The following is a 14336-nucleotide window of genomic DNA, read 5'->3' as shown; positions in this document are numbered from 1 at the left end:
TCCCAAGCCCAACGATTAAAACTTGTTCCTAGTAAAAACTAGTTAGTTGATGGGAAACTTGGTCGGGCATCTGTGAATATTGAACAAAATACATTACATACGGAATATGTAAGAGGTATGAAGAGAGCCACTCGTCTAGACGGAAGGGAAGTTTAGGGGAAGTTTAGGAGGAGCTAGAGGTTAGAGAATAGAGAATAGAAGGTGCCTTCCCGGAGAAAACGCAGTAACAGCCCTAAGTTTCTCAGGTCGCACAGGGAAGTGCACTAGAAGGGGTACTCCCCCCTTTGTACGCAATAGGCTAGCTAATTACATATAGGTACCTTAACATATAAGTGCCTCGCCTCCCGTCTTCGATATCCGAATTCCTCTCTCCCTATTCCCTTATTCCCTTGCTTTGATCTGCCCATCATCATGCAACTTTATATGCTTTGTACGCGGGGGTTCCGAACGCTTGGATCGAGAAAACTTGGCAAACCCGGATACTGGGATGATTTTCATCCATCTAAGAGGTTGAAAGTTGAATATCATGGAATGTACGTAGTATGCATGTATTGCGCATATCTAATGCATACCATACGTGCATATTCTCATGCGCACACATGTGCATGGAAGGGTTAAGCAGGTGTAGGTACTACATACATGCATAAAGTATTGCACGTATATCCACCCTGTACATGGCCCCCTACGTATTGTTATCCACATCCACCTATATACAAACGTACATATTAAACTATAAGCCTATCACGTAGTACACAGGAAAATGGGTAACTTTTTTTTTTGGTAACAAAAAATTGATACTTCCTAATTGCTCTAATTGCTGTTCCCCATTCCCAAAAGTCCCTCTCTTATTATTCGGATTTCTATTTCTATTTCTACATATATCAAATTTCCCTCTCAGTCTCTGTCTCTTCTCCCCACCTCGAGATCTCATAAAATCCCCCGACGGGCCCGAGTATCCGCCAACCCGGTCTTAATGACAACCGTATCTAGGTAGTTTTTAATACAGGCTATCCCTGCTTTCTTGCTTTTTATCTTGCCCTGTCTGACCCTGAAAAGTATTGTCGAGACGTTCTGGCCCACACACACTGCACTATACGTACATAGACCACCCGCATACAACATACACAGACTGACTGTCACGATCTGCCTCTTAACATTAGTCCAATAGAGTCTTCTGACGCCATATCCGCAGTGATACAGATGTCATTCAGCGCCAAGAAGTCTACGGCCTGATTCTGTCCCACGTTTCTGCCCTCTCTGCCCTCTCTGCCCTTTTCTGCCCTCGAAATCAACCCCACTTGTGTGAGTTGTGTCCTGTCAGAAATTCAGGTCGCCGTGTCTTGCTCCCTATCGAAGCATGGCTGGACGCATCGGGCTCAGTCACCATAATGGTGCTTTTTGCCGGGATATTGCTCAAAACTTGACTTGCAATATTATTACATTGGCTTAGAATCCGTGCCCCTGACGAATAGAGCGAAGGGGCACCCCCTCTGCCGCGAGCCTTCCGCTGCGCGCTCAACATGATTCCGTGCTTCTTCGTCGGATACATACAGGCTACTACTTTTCACGCAGGGACTAAGTACGCCAGCCGCACCCAACGCGGCAAATCGTGGCCTTTGGAATTGACCCTCTTGCCTTGGCCCTACGATACACTTCCCTCGGCCCATGTTTCGGCGTTGACCAACTAGAAAAGTATAAGTACGGCCGTAGGGACTCCGAGTTTGGTCAGACATATCACACCATCCATTATTATCAACGCTTGTTTCGTCGCTCTCCTCACCAATAGTCCTCCCATATTTGTCAACGCTCCTTTGATAGATTTCTCCCCCCCTACATCTTATCCCTGTCACTTAGACAACTCGACACGATGACCTGCTCACATATTCACTGCTCGCACCTGGCGTCTCAGGTTAACTATTGCTCTCGCCCGGTATCTAGCCAAGCTTGCCCCATGGTTGATATGTCCGGAACTGTACGTATCAGCTACCCATTTATGAAAATAGGGCGTCTCTCTAACGATCCCGCAAGGCCCCCGGAAAACGCTGCCCTACCTGCCAGGGCAAGGGCCAAGAAGTATGGGTCTTACCCGGGCGGGACTGTCCGTACTGCGGAACTTACGTTGCCTGAATCGAACAACCTCAAGTCAGTTGCCATTGTCAGGTGATATTTGGAAGTTTTCGACTGACTCTGGAAATCTAGGCATGAGCCGACGGCGGGGCTCTCTGCTCTGCGCAACGACTATCACAATATCATTTCTCAATTCCTTTCTCTGCATGCTCTTTCGAGCAGGGCGAATCAATCCTGACCCTGTCCTAGTCGACCGCAAGGGCTATCGAATTCACTAAAACCTAGTGTCTGCCTGGAAAAGAAAATCAGTCCTCGGGGGAGGCGCATTTCTAGGAGTACACGTCATTTCATAGTCATTGGCTTGCTGGCTTGAAAAGTCGGTGTCTGCTCCGAGGAATAGCAAGCATGAAACTCGATACAATTTTCTCTTGTTCTTTTTTCTTCTTCTTTGTTGGGGATACAGAGGGGAAGGGGGCGTCCCAATAGACTCGAGATCGGCCGGTTAGACGTGTACGGGCATGTAGAAAGCGGCAATACCCAGAACGTGAAGGAGTAGCCTTCACGTATCTATTTAAAGATGTGAAATCTATCCCATGCTCGTGAGTCAGTTCGCACGTTAATGCTTTAACCAACTCGCAAGCTTTACCGAATGAACTAGGTCGAGTACCGGAGTAGGACCGGTATTGTATGGTCAGGTATATGGTATTATATCTGATTCGTCGGTAATAATCCATCTGAGACGCGAGTGGCTTAAGTAGATTTGATCTTATTCGTCCTAGCTCCCCGTCAGCCCTGCGAGGCTTGGGTGAGGCTCAAGGGGGTAGCACCCTAGTGAAGACGGTGGTTTACTGGCGTACCTAGGTTCCTTAAAGGTGGAGATGCATGTTCGTAGCATAGGTAATACGCACAGGCGTCGGGAAGTGCCATCAGGTACCAACATCCACCGGGGATGACCGAACTACCGAGTATGTAAGACGGCCTGATGACTACAGCCGTTCGAGAGTACATGCAGTTACTTATGAGGCTCCGGCATCCAATCTTGGCTCGGGTTTCTGGGCTCGGAAGTTCCGACGTTACACAGCAGACGCGGGCGCTTTCCCCTCGGTACCTGACTTTCCAATAGACCGGGTTTAGGGCTCGACACGCTTTCCATCCCTGGTGCCATCTTTTCTCCCACCTTTACGTTATTGGTCGCCTAGTTACGTGTGTAACCCATACTTCCCAGTCGAAGCTCCTCTTAGTGTGTAGCTCTTCTAAGATGCCCTACATCAGTAACGTGTGATGGGGGATGTCAAGGAAGAACACCGTCCTAAACTATTGCGGCCATAGTGCGTCGAGGGTCAGCTGTCGAGGGTGAAGGATGGACTTGCTCTATCTAGTAGCTATTATCGAATAATTCACCCCCTCGACGAAATGGCCGCTAAGATCTTATTCTTATTCTTATTATAAGATCTTAATGCTGTAGTAGGATAATGAAATCTGCTTGCCTAAAAGATAAGAGGCAGCACGGACTCGTTATGCTCTTAAGAGCTTATCGAACTATGGCGGCCCAGGCGTTTTTATACAGGTGTTGTTGCTAGGTATTCAAGTAAGATTAATAGCATTAACTAGTTATAACTAAAGCATAACTAATGTTAATAACATTGTAACTTCCTTGGCTTCTTGTGACTAAAAAGTTGTATCTTTTTAAGAAAGCGCCAATGGTAGGAAAGAGGAAAGAGGAAAGAGAAGGACAGAAACCTTAACCCCCTAAACCGGTCGAAACGTAAAGCGTACCGCCTACGCCCACGCCTACGTCCATGCCCAATCTTACTAGGAGGACAAGTACCCGACCCGGAAAGAGAAACCACGCCGGTTTCCTGCTACGGCTTTTCTACTTCAGCTGTGTTACTTGAATATCAGCTAGGATTATCTATGTATTACTCCAGTAGCCGGAAACTACTAGGCTACTACATAGGTTAGGTAGGTACATACTTCGCCCATCGTTTCCCTTGTAATGACAATGATGAGCATACCAGGCGACATGTCATTTCCTTCCCACTTACAAGAAATCCTTTAAACTTAATCGAAAAACCAGCCCCAATCGCGTGTCAAACCCCGAATCCACTTTCCATAATGCCAATACTTCTTCCGGCCCTTACCTGGGTTTCATTATCTCCTGTTTTACTCCTCACGTAACATAATTCCCCCCCCCCCCCCCCCCCAAGTCGGATCCCAAACTAACTTCACATAGACTTCACTTAGACTTCACATACTATATCAAACATTACATCTACTTTATTAAGTCACATTCGCTATCCCAACATACGAGATCCCAGGGTTAAAAACTTCTCACCATAGAAAATGTCTTGTCGCATGCCAGAGTGTCATCGTATCCGGCTGAACGGCTCAGTAATGAAGCTCGACCACGACAAGGACACTAGTCCTGGCGCCACATTTTACTACTGCTCCATCCACCACGTCTATCATTGCGTCGCAGTGAGGGCCCATCGGCGTCTTCCGCAGCCACTCTGCGGGGAGTGCGCCTGGCTCTTCTTCAAGTTCCCTAAAGAAGCCGCCAAGCATCCCGAGTCTGACATTACCGCCACCGTCGGACCTGGTGACATACCAGCCATCGCAACCGCGACTACTTTCTGTCGTAGAGATGTCTACGACCGCCTGTTTGACTTTCAGAACAGCACTACGATCAATACTGGTTCTGTTGCAATGCCTTTAGATAGAAACAAGCGTCCACTATTAACCATAGAGGAGATACTCGACAATCTCAACGAACGCGCCCGTAACTACCACAACACGTCACAGTCCAATAACTGGAAGCACGTTCGTCAGGCTACCGATATAACAAGAAATCCCATAAAGGCTTCAAGTCGTATCAAATAGTATTCCGGGTCCGACGAGTATGACGCCTATATAACAGACGCGGACGGCGATGTCATCATGCAGGATGTCACATCACCGTCAGAGCAGCAGCACAACCACCTTTCCACGATCCCTGCTGGCAGAATTGTACACTTACCTATCCGACGACGTTGCGACGGAAGCCGGAGTGACTTCCTACAGTTTATACCGTACGACAACCCGGCTGTTTTCGATGTGCAGCCGGCACAATGGCACCATGTCCGTCGAGGAGTCTTCCTGTTCCGATATACGGACTACAGAGGATGGCCTGCCGTGCAGCCGGCGGCGGATGAGCGCCGCATCAAAGCGTATTTCAAGCCCCTTGATGCCATCGAAGGAGCCGGGGGATGCGACAGGGTACTAATCGAGGCACGCTGGTGGTGTTGCTGGGCCCAGGGCATCACATCCCTGGAGCCAGAGTTACGATGGGTTCTAACACTCATTTTTGACCTCATTGGATTTCTCATCGAGAAGCAGTGGAATGCTACGAGAAACTCGATAATAAAAGGAGCCAGGGATTCGGTCCTTAAGCAGCTGTTTTGGGAAGGCCGGTCCTATCTCCACAGCTTAATGGCTATCGTCAAAGACATGAAGGAAGGGTTTGGCATCGAAAACTTAACGGTCCCCCAGTTGCCCGGTATTATGGAGACTTGATTAAATTGCGGTGATATGCTATTCGTCTTTCTGACTTGTTATAGCGCTACATGTCCTATTTTTCTCCGGGTAGAAATTATCATGAATTAGAGAAACAAGCGAACAAGCTGTTGAACACTACTATAATGCTGTTCATGCTGTCCGGTTAATAATCAAGTTAAACAATGCGTGGTAACCTTCGTGATTTGTTGTCGAGGGCAAGAGAAGATTTACTCGTGATGAATTTTCTGTTCACCACTCGTCTTTAACGACATACTTATTACCCAGATACAGATAATACTAGATGAGTAGTATAACCCTGTCCTCGTATGTATACAACACTTAGGGATATTGAATATAAAAAGAATAGGGGTATATGAAAAATATCATTTCCTCCATACATGATCTCTCAAGGAATGTCTATATCTTGTCTCACAACCCGCCACTTTTTCGTCGTGTGTTAGAGTTCCTTAACTAATAACAAGGTCTATTTCTTCGGAACGGCTGGAGCTGATCTAGGTCCGTCACGGCGTCCGCAAAAGTGACACGCTTCTTGTTCTTGCCCGGGCGCCGCAGTGCGGTGGCATTGGATTCCGTTTGCCCATTTTGCGCGCGTGTGCTGCCCGAAGTCGCATTCCGAAATTGTGCTTTTTGGACGGGGAGTGTGTCCCGGGTCGATCCATCCCGAGTAGATACGTTCCCCGTAGATGTAATTCCATTAGATATATCTTCGTTGAGCTGCCGTGCAGGCGCCTGGGGTGTTTGTTGTAACTGCACCGTGTAAGTAGGGATTTATAGAAATGATATAGCAGAATTACAGGACGGATCTAGGACGGGGTAGGTATGTCATTAATATGGAAGGAATAGACTTACACGTACATCCCGCGCGGCACGTTTCCCGAGATGGGTTCCTATCGTGGGTGCCATGAAAAATATGAAGAATGCGAGATGTAGGCTGACTCCGTGCTGCACGTAGACTAGCACCATAATCACCAAGCTGAGCACTGCGATGCATTTTCCCACCATAGCGCCAATCTCGTACCGCTCATCCATCGACTGGGCTCGCCACGCGCCCGCGATGCAAGCGAAGAGGCTCCCGGTACAGAGCAGGGCTGCGGAAATGAGTAGGAACACAACGGGGTCTATAGATATCATGGTTTGCTTATACTAAAGCCGGAGCGGTTGGTCTTGAGAGGCGATTGTGGAGTTTGGGAGATCTATGGCTGTGTATTTGTACTCTGGTGTGAATGTGAGTAATCCTGGTATCCCTCGGGACTAGTATATGACGAATGCTTGAGGTGTATTAATGAGTCGAGACGGTGGGACGAGATGGCAGTTTGCTTGGCAGCATTACTGGCAAGACCTGAACAGTTGTTAGGATTTTGGATTAGACATCTAGAGCAAATGATACTTTCAATATGTGTAGCTCAAGCTTCCGTAGCTGGGTTTAGAGAGTTCTTTTCAGAAACGACCAAGTTGTTCCAATGCTTCTTGCTCCATCTCATGATAACAATATATATATAGACGTCCTATTTTAAGGACTACCTAACCTAGAAACATGTGCTATGACCTAGAATAAACACTATATCTGCTGATGGATTATAGTTCAGCCATTCTCGAGTTTATATAACCATAATCCAGTCTAACAGACTTTTCATGAACCTTTTCGTCTGGAGACTTATACACTTGATCAGTTATGGGATAGCGCTATACGATTGTTAGAGGGATGGGTATACGGATAAATACTAAAAAGACTTCGGAAGGTAAGAATCGAAGACGGAGTTATATATCGATAGGAATGTAAACTCATCCTCTATCAATCATAGCTGAGCCGTATTTGTATGACAACACCGTGCTAACAAGTATGTAGGTAGGTAGTTTTGTAAATTTATTCTGAGTTAATACCTAAAGGATGAGGGAAGCAGCTATAAGTCCCGCTCTAATGTATCGAGTGTAATAGTGACTCGAAGAATCTTATCGCCATAGCCACGAATTCGGTTTCTGAAGGTCACTAACTAACCGTGTTTCTATAGCTGTGAAAGCCGTGGGCCGTTGCTAAGGCCGTGTCTCTGTTTCAGCCTATAATCGTCATATCATCTGTTCACCAGGACATCAATATTTCCCCGTGCTTACATGAATGACGCTAGGAATTAATAGGAGGCGTGTTAACATCTAAGAGGTTTAAATTTCGTAGGCTATAATTTAGGGTAATTACACTATGACGAATCTTTCATTAAGAGTTTAATAGCCAGACTCTAGTTATGTAGTTCACTACTAACTGTAATGCATTGGTATCTTTATACTTCTTATAGGTATTCCAATTCCATCCATCTATATGTTAGGTTCGCCTTATTGAAAACTAGAAAGTATTCCCCGACCTTCTATTGTAATAATAGGGGGTTTTAAAAGTAGTCAGCTCAGCCTGGCATTCATTTATGAGGATAAGACTTCGGCCACAAACACGAAAGGGATAAAAAGGGGAAAAAATTAAGGCAGTAATCAATCATACGACTGATAAATATGATACGTCTTACAACAAATGGAAAAGAAAAATGCGAATCCAAGATTGTTTAGAGTTGTTCGTCAATAGGATAATAAATCTATGCGTGTAAATGGTAAAAAGAAAGTGAGAACAATTAATTAAAAAATGCAAAAGTAAAGGGTTTGGCCGGGGATTGAACCCGGGACCTCTCGCATGCTATTGCGTAGGGTGTACCCTAAGCGAGAATCATACCACTAGACCACCAAACCATGTTTTTCATGTAAACTTTCTTAGGCCACGATGGCCAATCATGTCATACAGATGCTTTTCGATGCTTATATTGTTTATTGCAGCCCCACTTAATAGCGCGAGCCTACTTTTAAGTAAGGGGCATCAGACGCATTACCCCTTAACAACAGAGCAACGCATAATCTGAATTGTCTTAGGGCGTCACAGCTGGTACCGGGCGACATTATGACCTGGTAAGTTTATTATAACCTCCCTTGCTAGGTCAACCGAGCGATGGTTTCGAGGAATGATAGTAACTTAAGTAAGTCATCAAGTCATAGCTGTTAGGGGTAAACGCAACATCTAAGTCAAAGTCTTGTTCATTGCGCCTGATAGAATACCTAGGAACTAATGTTTAAAATTTAGACTTCTAGCAGATTGAATTTTTTGTTGCACATCGGTCGTCTCTTTTTAAATACATATCTACAGATGCCTGACTAGATGCTTGCCTCCTTTTTGTATCTTCCCAATGCAAATGAACCAACCAGCCAACCGCCCGAAAACGCCCGTAGATGCTAGCAAGATGCTCGCTCGTCGTCTAGATGAACCCCTTCAGTACTGCCGCCTCCGCATTCAATATCGAAGAACCTGCAGCTCCGATGACAGCTGTAAAACATGTTAGTTTCACTCGTTACTCCGCATGCCAAGAGATGGGAATTGAAAAGGGGGAAGCTTACTGTTATGGCTCAGCGCGACAAACTTGATATCGAAGATCCCGCTCTCGTCCTCGCGCACACGACCCACGCTAACCGTGTACCCGCGACTCAAGTCGCGATCGAGCCTCGGCTGCGGACGGTCCGGCTCATCGAAGACCTGGATGCTCGGGCGTGGGGCACTCGGACACCCTAGCTTCTCGGCCTCGCTAACGTACTCTCTCAGGGCAGCACGCACATCCTCCGCGCTCGGCGCAGGCCTGTTCTTGAACCGCAGCGAGACACAGGCCGTATGTCCATCAAGTACCGGAACGCGATTACAGGCCGCAGACACGCGAAGCTCCTCCTGCTCGACGAGGGCAGTGGCGTCGCTGTTGATGCCGCCGAGGATTTTGCGCGCCTCGGTTTCGAGCTTGTCCTCTTCACCAGAGATAAAAGGTACCACGTTATCCATGATATCCATGCTGCTGACGCCGGGGTAACCGGCGCCGGAAACGGCTTGCATGGTAACAACGCTGACGGTGTCGACGGGGCCGAAGCGTGCCTGCAGCGCCGCGAACGGGATTACCAGGCCGATGACTGCGCAGTTCGAGTTGCACACCAGGAACCCCTTCTCTAAGCCATGGTGTTTCCGCTGGTGCGGGATCAAATCGAGGTGCGGCAGGTTGACAGTAGGGACGACGAGGGGCACGAGAGGGTCCCGACGGTAATTCTTCGCGTTGGAGAAGACGGCTAGGTTCGCCTTAAGGAATTCCATCTCTACAGACGCGACCCCGTATTAGTCAATTGGACAATAAGATAAGTAATGGTTTGAGATAAACGTACCGATCTCACCAGCGACGTCCGAGTCCAGGCCGCTGAAAACGACGTCGCAGTCGGCAAACTCGCTAGACTTGCACTCACGGACGACAAGCTCGCCCACGGAACCCATGGGAGAGGCCTGCTTCCATCGTACGGCATCCTTATACTTCTTACCGGCGGATCTAGACGACGCTCCCACGGCATGGAGGACGAAGTGTGGGTGTTGAGACAGGAGCAAGATGAACCGCTGACCCACGGAGCCAGTGCAGCCCAACACGCCTTTACACAACAAGCATAGTTTAGTATATGACTCTTTCTTGCTTTTGTCATTGAGGAAGAGTTCTTACCGCATTTCTTAGTAGGGAATTGGGAGGCCATTGTCGTCTGTGATCTCATCAACTAGTGTGAAGGTCAAATTGTAATGTATAGGTGTATGGTGTATAAGTAGATTTATACATACGGATTCCGGATCGCATGTCGCAATGAATCGGCTGTTTTGGTGCTAAAATTTTGCCCCGTTTGCCCCGCCAACACACCCCGCCATCCGCCATCGGAACACGCCTTCAGGGGTTTGTCTAGGACCCCACTACGCTAAGCATGCTAAGCTACTACCCGGTTAGGCAATAATGTTGGTTTATTCGGTGTCTGGCCCCCTTTTTTTCGAGGCCTTTCAAACGGCGTCTTCTGACGGACCCTGCCGTTTGCTATTTACAGAAGCCGAGTTCAGGGTTTCTTCCCTGACTTGGTCATCTGATTTTAGACCTCAAGTCTCAATAACCGGGTAGACTCGATGTTTCATATCTAAAAAAGCGTATGTACTGATTATAAAAGTCTTGATAAACACCAACTGGAGACATCAGCAATGGAGCATATCGATTCTACTAGAGAAACATCCCTTAATGATTTAGGTTCGCACCGGGTTTATAGACATTTTTTAACGCTTCACACGGCTTCAGTATATACAAGTTTTACATCGCCAAGCGTTCAATCCCGAGAACCCGCTTCTAGAAAAAAAAAAACTTCTATTCCATTGGAGGTATACCTTCAAACTCCGCATACCCGCGAGCCAAGTTCATATTTTCTATTATTTGGGTTAGCATCTTCTAGTCATCCTAAGATTTGGTAGATCGGAATACTCACGCAAACATTGTGTTGCGGCTCCCTTGAGAAGATTGTCGATCGTCACGCAGATGACTGCTCGCTTCCCAGAACTGTGAACCGCGAACCCGCCTATCTCAACGCCGTGCTTCCCGCTGATGGCCTTTACTGATGGCGCCTCTCCTACCACTTTGACCAGCTTCTCGCCCGCGTACCTATCTTGGTACATTTGTCTGATATCTCGTGAAGTCATTGTCTTATTTAAGGGAATGTTAATTGTGTGGTGAATGCCCTGAAACCACACCGCGACGTGTGGGATGAACCCTACATCAACACCGAGCTGACTGCTAATCTCCTTCTCGTGAATATGGTCGGTCAAGCTGTAAGGAATGATGTTGTTGGTTAGGAGCTCTACGTTGTTTTTCGAAGAAGGTTTAGTGCCTGCCCCTGAATATCCAGAAACTCCAAAGACGGTGGGCTGGCCGCCGAGAAACTCCACGAGGGGGGCAATACCAAGTTGGGCTGCTGTGGCGTAGCAACCAGGGTTCGAAATGTGAGTGGCCTGAGCAATTTCGGATCGCTTAACCAACTCAGGAAGACCATAGGTCCACGATTTATCGAATCGATAATCAGCGGAGAGGTCAACAATTATGCTGTTGTCTTCTCTAGAAGAAGAAGAAGATTCCTTGGCCTTGTTAATAGCGTCAACGAACGGCTTGCAAACACCGTTCGGTAACGCCATCACCCACACGTCTATTTTTCCCTTCTTTTCCATTTCGTACACATCGTCGAAGCTCAGATTCTCGTAGATAATTTCTTTTTTCGTATAACCTTCCAGCTTCTGTCCTGCTAATTCTCGTGATGACACGTGACGAAGCTCGAAATTAGGATGCGTGTTGATAAGACTAATCAGATTCTGTCCAGTGTAGCCTCGAGCGCCAATCAGCGCGACCCTAGAGGGTTGCGTATTTGATGCATGCTTCTTGCCGTACGGGGGGTTGGGGTTAGTCTCTGTCGCGAAGCCTCTGCGCGACCCGCGGGAGAAGGCACCCATTGATGTAGCTCCTAAAATAGAACGACGGGCAAGAGTAGAGTAGCCTCGGGCCTGGTTAGCCACGGAGCCGGAAGCAAAGTGTGCTCGTAGATTCTCGGAGGCAATCTGGGCTGCCCGGTGGAGCCTTGACTCTAGGTTGGAATCGCCAAGCATTGCCCGGCCGTGGAGGGTAAATTCTCTCATGAGCTTGTTCAATTCCTCTCCAGGCTCGATGCCGTACCAGAACATGACATCGTTACCTCTGACAATGCTTCCGTCGGCCTTGTCGAAGAACCACGTAAGATTTTCATCATCCGCCTTGACAGTCCAGACTAAGCTAGGGTACTCCTTCTTAATAGCAGCAAAGAGGTTGTCAGCGACGTTTGTCAACCAGCCAGACTTAGTTATCGTCAAAGTGGCCAAGGTCGAATATGATTGGTCTGGAGCGGGGTCGAGGACAACCGCAAGAGCCTTCATGGGTTCGTCGAAATAAGCCTTAAATTTCCGTCCACTCAAAAATTCCAAGTAACGATCCACCGTGGCCCTAGCATCACGGACCTCGCGATCCCGAACAAGCACATCTTTTAACTTTTCGAGGTCGCTAAAGTCTGCAACGCTCTCTGCAGTCATCAACTTATCCCCTCGGCGAATGAGAGTACCGGCCCCTGAATCTGTGAACAGCTCCTTCTGCAGGTCAGCAGGATGTATGATAGCGACGCTAGACGAACGCGGAAGAGTCTCTAGAAGTTCCTTAATCTCGCGTATCTTTAATCGGGTTCCAAACTTGCACCAGGGCTGTGACATGATGTGGTCGTATTCCTCGTCGAGATTGATGGCAGAGATCTTCTGCACGTTACCGTCAAATAATCCACCCTTCTCGCTAAGATAGACAACCTTTAGCGGCTCGAGTTCGCGAGCTAGCTCTCCCGCTGCAACATCGGCATTGACATTCAGCACCTGACCCTCCCTCGTCTCCGCCATGGAAGTAAGGATAGGTAGATAGCCGTTCTCTATAGCAGTTTGAATAGGCTCCTTGTTAACTTCGGTGATTTTTCCAACGAACTTCCATTTGTCCTTGTTGAGATAATCAGCGGTGAAGACGCTCGAAGTGATGGGTCGAGCGCGGACGCCCATCTCTTCTAGACGCTGAACGAGCTTCAGGTTTTCCGCTAGGAAAAGTCGTCTCGCAATTCCTAAAGTCTTGCCGTCGGTAATACGAATTCCCTCCTCGAACTGGGGTTCGACACCGGCATCCTCGAGGAGCTTGTTGAGCTGCGGACCAGCACCATGGACGATGATAGGGAAAAGTCCGACATGGTATAAGAAGGCCAGCGATGAACAGAGTTCATCCAGATGTTCGGTCAAGATAGCACCTCCGACCTTGATCACAGCAAATTGCTGAGAGGAGACGGAGGAGAAATGGGAAAGGTATTGCTTGACCTCTCGCTTAGATCCGACGTTGTTGAGCACCTGTATAACGGCGGCGCGAGTAGTCGAGTCGTTCGATCGGGCGGAAGAGTAAGCAGCTTGTGATGTTCGCAGGGAGAGGCTTGTGGCGACTGCAGGAGTCAGACGAGCGGCTCGGGGAGAGACACGACGAGAGCCAGCCCTCACGGCTGCTCGCAATGCGCGTACCGACAGCATATTGTCAAGAGTCGAAAAAGTGAACGACTAAGTCCTTAAGTCCAATTGACACTTCCACGGCCTATACAGCCGTGGTATCGCGACGGGGATCAAGCTGTCGGCGACGAAGCTTTGAAAAAAAAAACTTCGAAGGGAGAAGAACTAAATTAAACGACGAAATGAGTCAGTTTATATTCAGAAGATCATAGACGAACACAACGCTGGAGAGAAATACAGGGCGCAATAGGCGAACCAATTGAACCACTGAAGTTTAATTACTTGAATTGACTAACCTAGAAGAAATTAAAAGTTGCTATGTGTAAGATTTCCAAGTTCACATTGTTAGAATACTATGAGGAGGGGCAGATAAAGTGGCCGTGATACTGTTATCCTTGGAGAACTTTGTACCGTGACCAAGGAAAAAAAAAATATAAAAAAAATCTTGGACTTCTTAGGACGCCGAAAACCGCAGCCACGGCCAATTGAAACTTGGAGAAGCACTAATTAAAACCAGCCCTTGCTAGTAGGTACACTTAAGTACACTAAATACACGAACCCCACATAATGGGCATTCGATTACCTAGAACATAGTCAAAGTAAGGCACTTACGTATTTACATAGAGGTAGTTGCCGTTTGCGGTACCACATGCAAGAAATATCTACAATATCTACAATATCTACAATATCTACAATATCTACAATATCTACAATATCTACAATATCTACAATATCTACAATATCTACAATATCTACAATATAA

General features: G+C 47.4%; 6 protein-coding genes and 1 non-coding gene across 7 annotated transcripts; 2 read left to right on the top strand and 5 right to left on the bottom strand.

Annotated features, from left to right (window-relative positions):
• Nucleotides 1-1708: 1708 nt before the first annotated feature.
• Nucleotides 1709-2600, top strand: F4817DRAFT_70987 (uncharacterized protein). Its single transcript, XM_049307802.1, has 2 exons — nt 1709-2142; nt 2200-2600. The coding sequence occupies exons 1-2, from the start codon at nt 1868-1870 to the stop codon at nt 2303-2305; spliced, it is 381 nt and encodes a 126-aa protein (XP_049160060.1). The 5' UTR covers nt 1709-1867; the 3' UTR covers nt 2306-2600.
• F4817DRAFT_71012 (uncharacterized protein) lies at nt 2363-3470 on the bottom strand. Its single transcript, XM_049307803.1, has 2 exons — nt 2925-3470; nt 2363-2842 (listed from the first exon to the last, which is right to left on the bottom strand). Exons 1-2 carry the CDS (start codon nt 3073-3075, stop codon nt 2421-2423), a joined length of 573 nt encoding a protein of 190 aa, XP_049160059.1. The 5' UTR covers nt 3076-3470; the 3' UTR covers nt 2363-2420.
• Nucleotides 3471-4271: 801 nt separating this feature from the next.
• On the top strand, nt 4272-5826 carry F4817DRAFT_334608 (uncharacterized protein). Its single transcript, XM_049302920.1, has one exon. The coding sequence runs from the start codon at nt 5005-5007 to the stop codon at nt 5617-5619; it is 615 nt and encodes a 204-aa protein (XP_049160058.1). The 5' UTR covers nt 4272-5004; the 3' UTR covers nt 5620-5826.
• A 246-nt stretch (nt 5827-6072) lies between these two features.
• On the bottom strand, nt 6073-6753 carry F4817DRAFT_314942 (uncharacterized protein; the record flags this gene model as incomplete). Its single annotated transcript, XM_049300469.1, has 2 exons — nt 6073-6369; nt 6478-6753. The coding sequence occupies 2 exons, from the start codon at nt 6751-6753 to the stop codon at nt 6073-6075; spliced, it is 573 nt and encodes a 190-aa protein (XP_049160057.1).
• A 1505-nt stretch (nt 6754-8258) lies between these two features.
• On the bottom strand, nt 8259-8349 carry F4817DRAFT_t71. Its single transcript has one exon. It is a non-coding gene; the product is annotated as a tRNA-Pro (tRNA).
• Nucleotides 8350-8506: 157 nt separating this feature from the next.
• On the bottom strand, nt 8507-10339 carry F4817DRAFT_334606 (aspartate-semialdehyde dehydrogenase). Its single transcript, XM_049302919.1, has 5 exons — nt 10170-10339; nt 9847-10101; nt 9046-9780; nt 8735-8974; nt 8507-8630 (listed from the first exon to the last, which is right to left on the bottom strand). Exons 1-4 carry the CDS (start codon nt 10216-10218, stop codon nt 8907-8909), a joined length of 1107 nt encoding a protein of 368 aa, XP_049160056.1. The 5' UTR covers nt 10219-10339; the 3' UTR covers nt 8507-8630; nt 8735-8906.
• A 232-nt stretch (nt 10340-10571) lies between these two features.
• F4817DRAFT_70913 (Aspartate/glutamate/uridylate kinase) lies at nt 10572-14137 on the bottom strand. The gene is made up of 3 exons (XM_049307801.1): nt 13870-14137; nt 10963-13738; nt 10572-10903 (listed from the first exon to the last, which is right to left on the bottom strand). The coding sequence occupies exons 2-3, from the start codon at nt 13595-13597 to the stop codon at nt 10845-10847; spliced, it is 2694 nt and encodes an 897-aa protein (XP_049160055.1). The 5' UTR covers nt 13598-13738; nt 13870-14137; the 3' UTR covers nt 10572-10844.
• Nucleotides 14138-14336: the final 199 nt, after the last annotated feature.

The sequence above is a fragment of the Daldinia loculata genome (assembly GCF_022478755.1).
Source record: "Daldinia loculata strain CBS 113971 unplaced genomic scaffold F4817scaffold_18, whole genome shotgun sequence".
NCBI lineage: Eukaryota > Fungi > Ascomycota > Sordariomycetes > Xylariales > Hypoxylaceae > Daldinia > Daldinia loculata.
The sequence above is the reverse complement of the archived record's forward strand: the minus strand, read 5'-3'. Positions and strand labels throughout refer to the sequence as shown.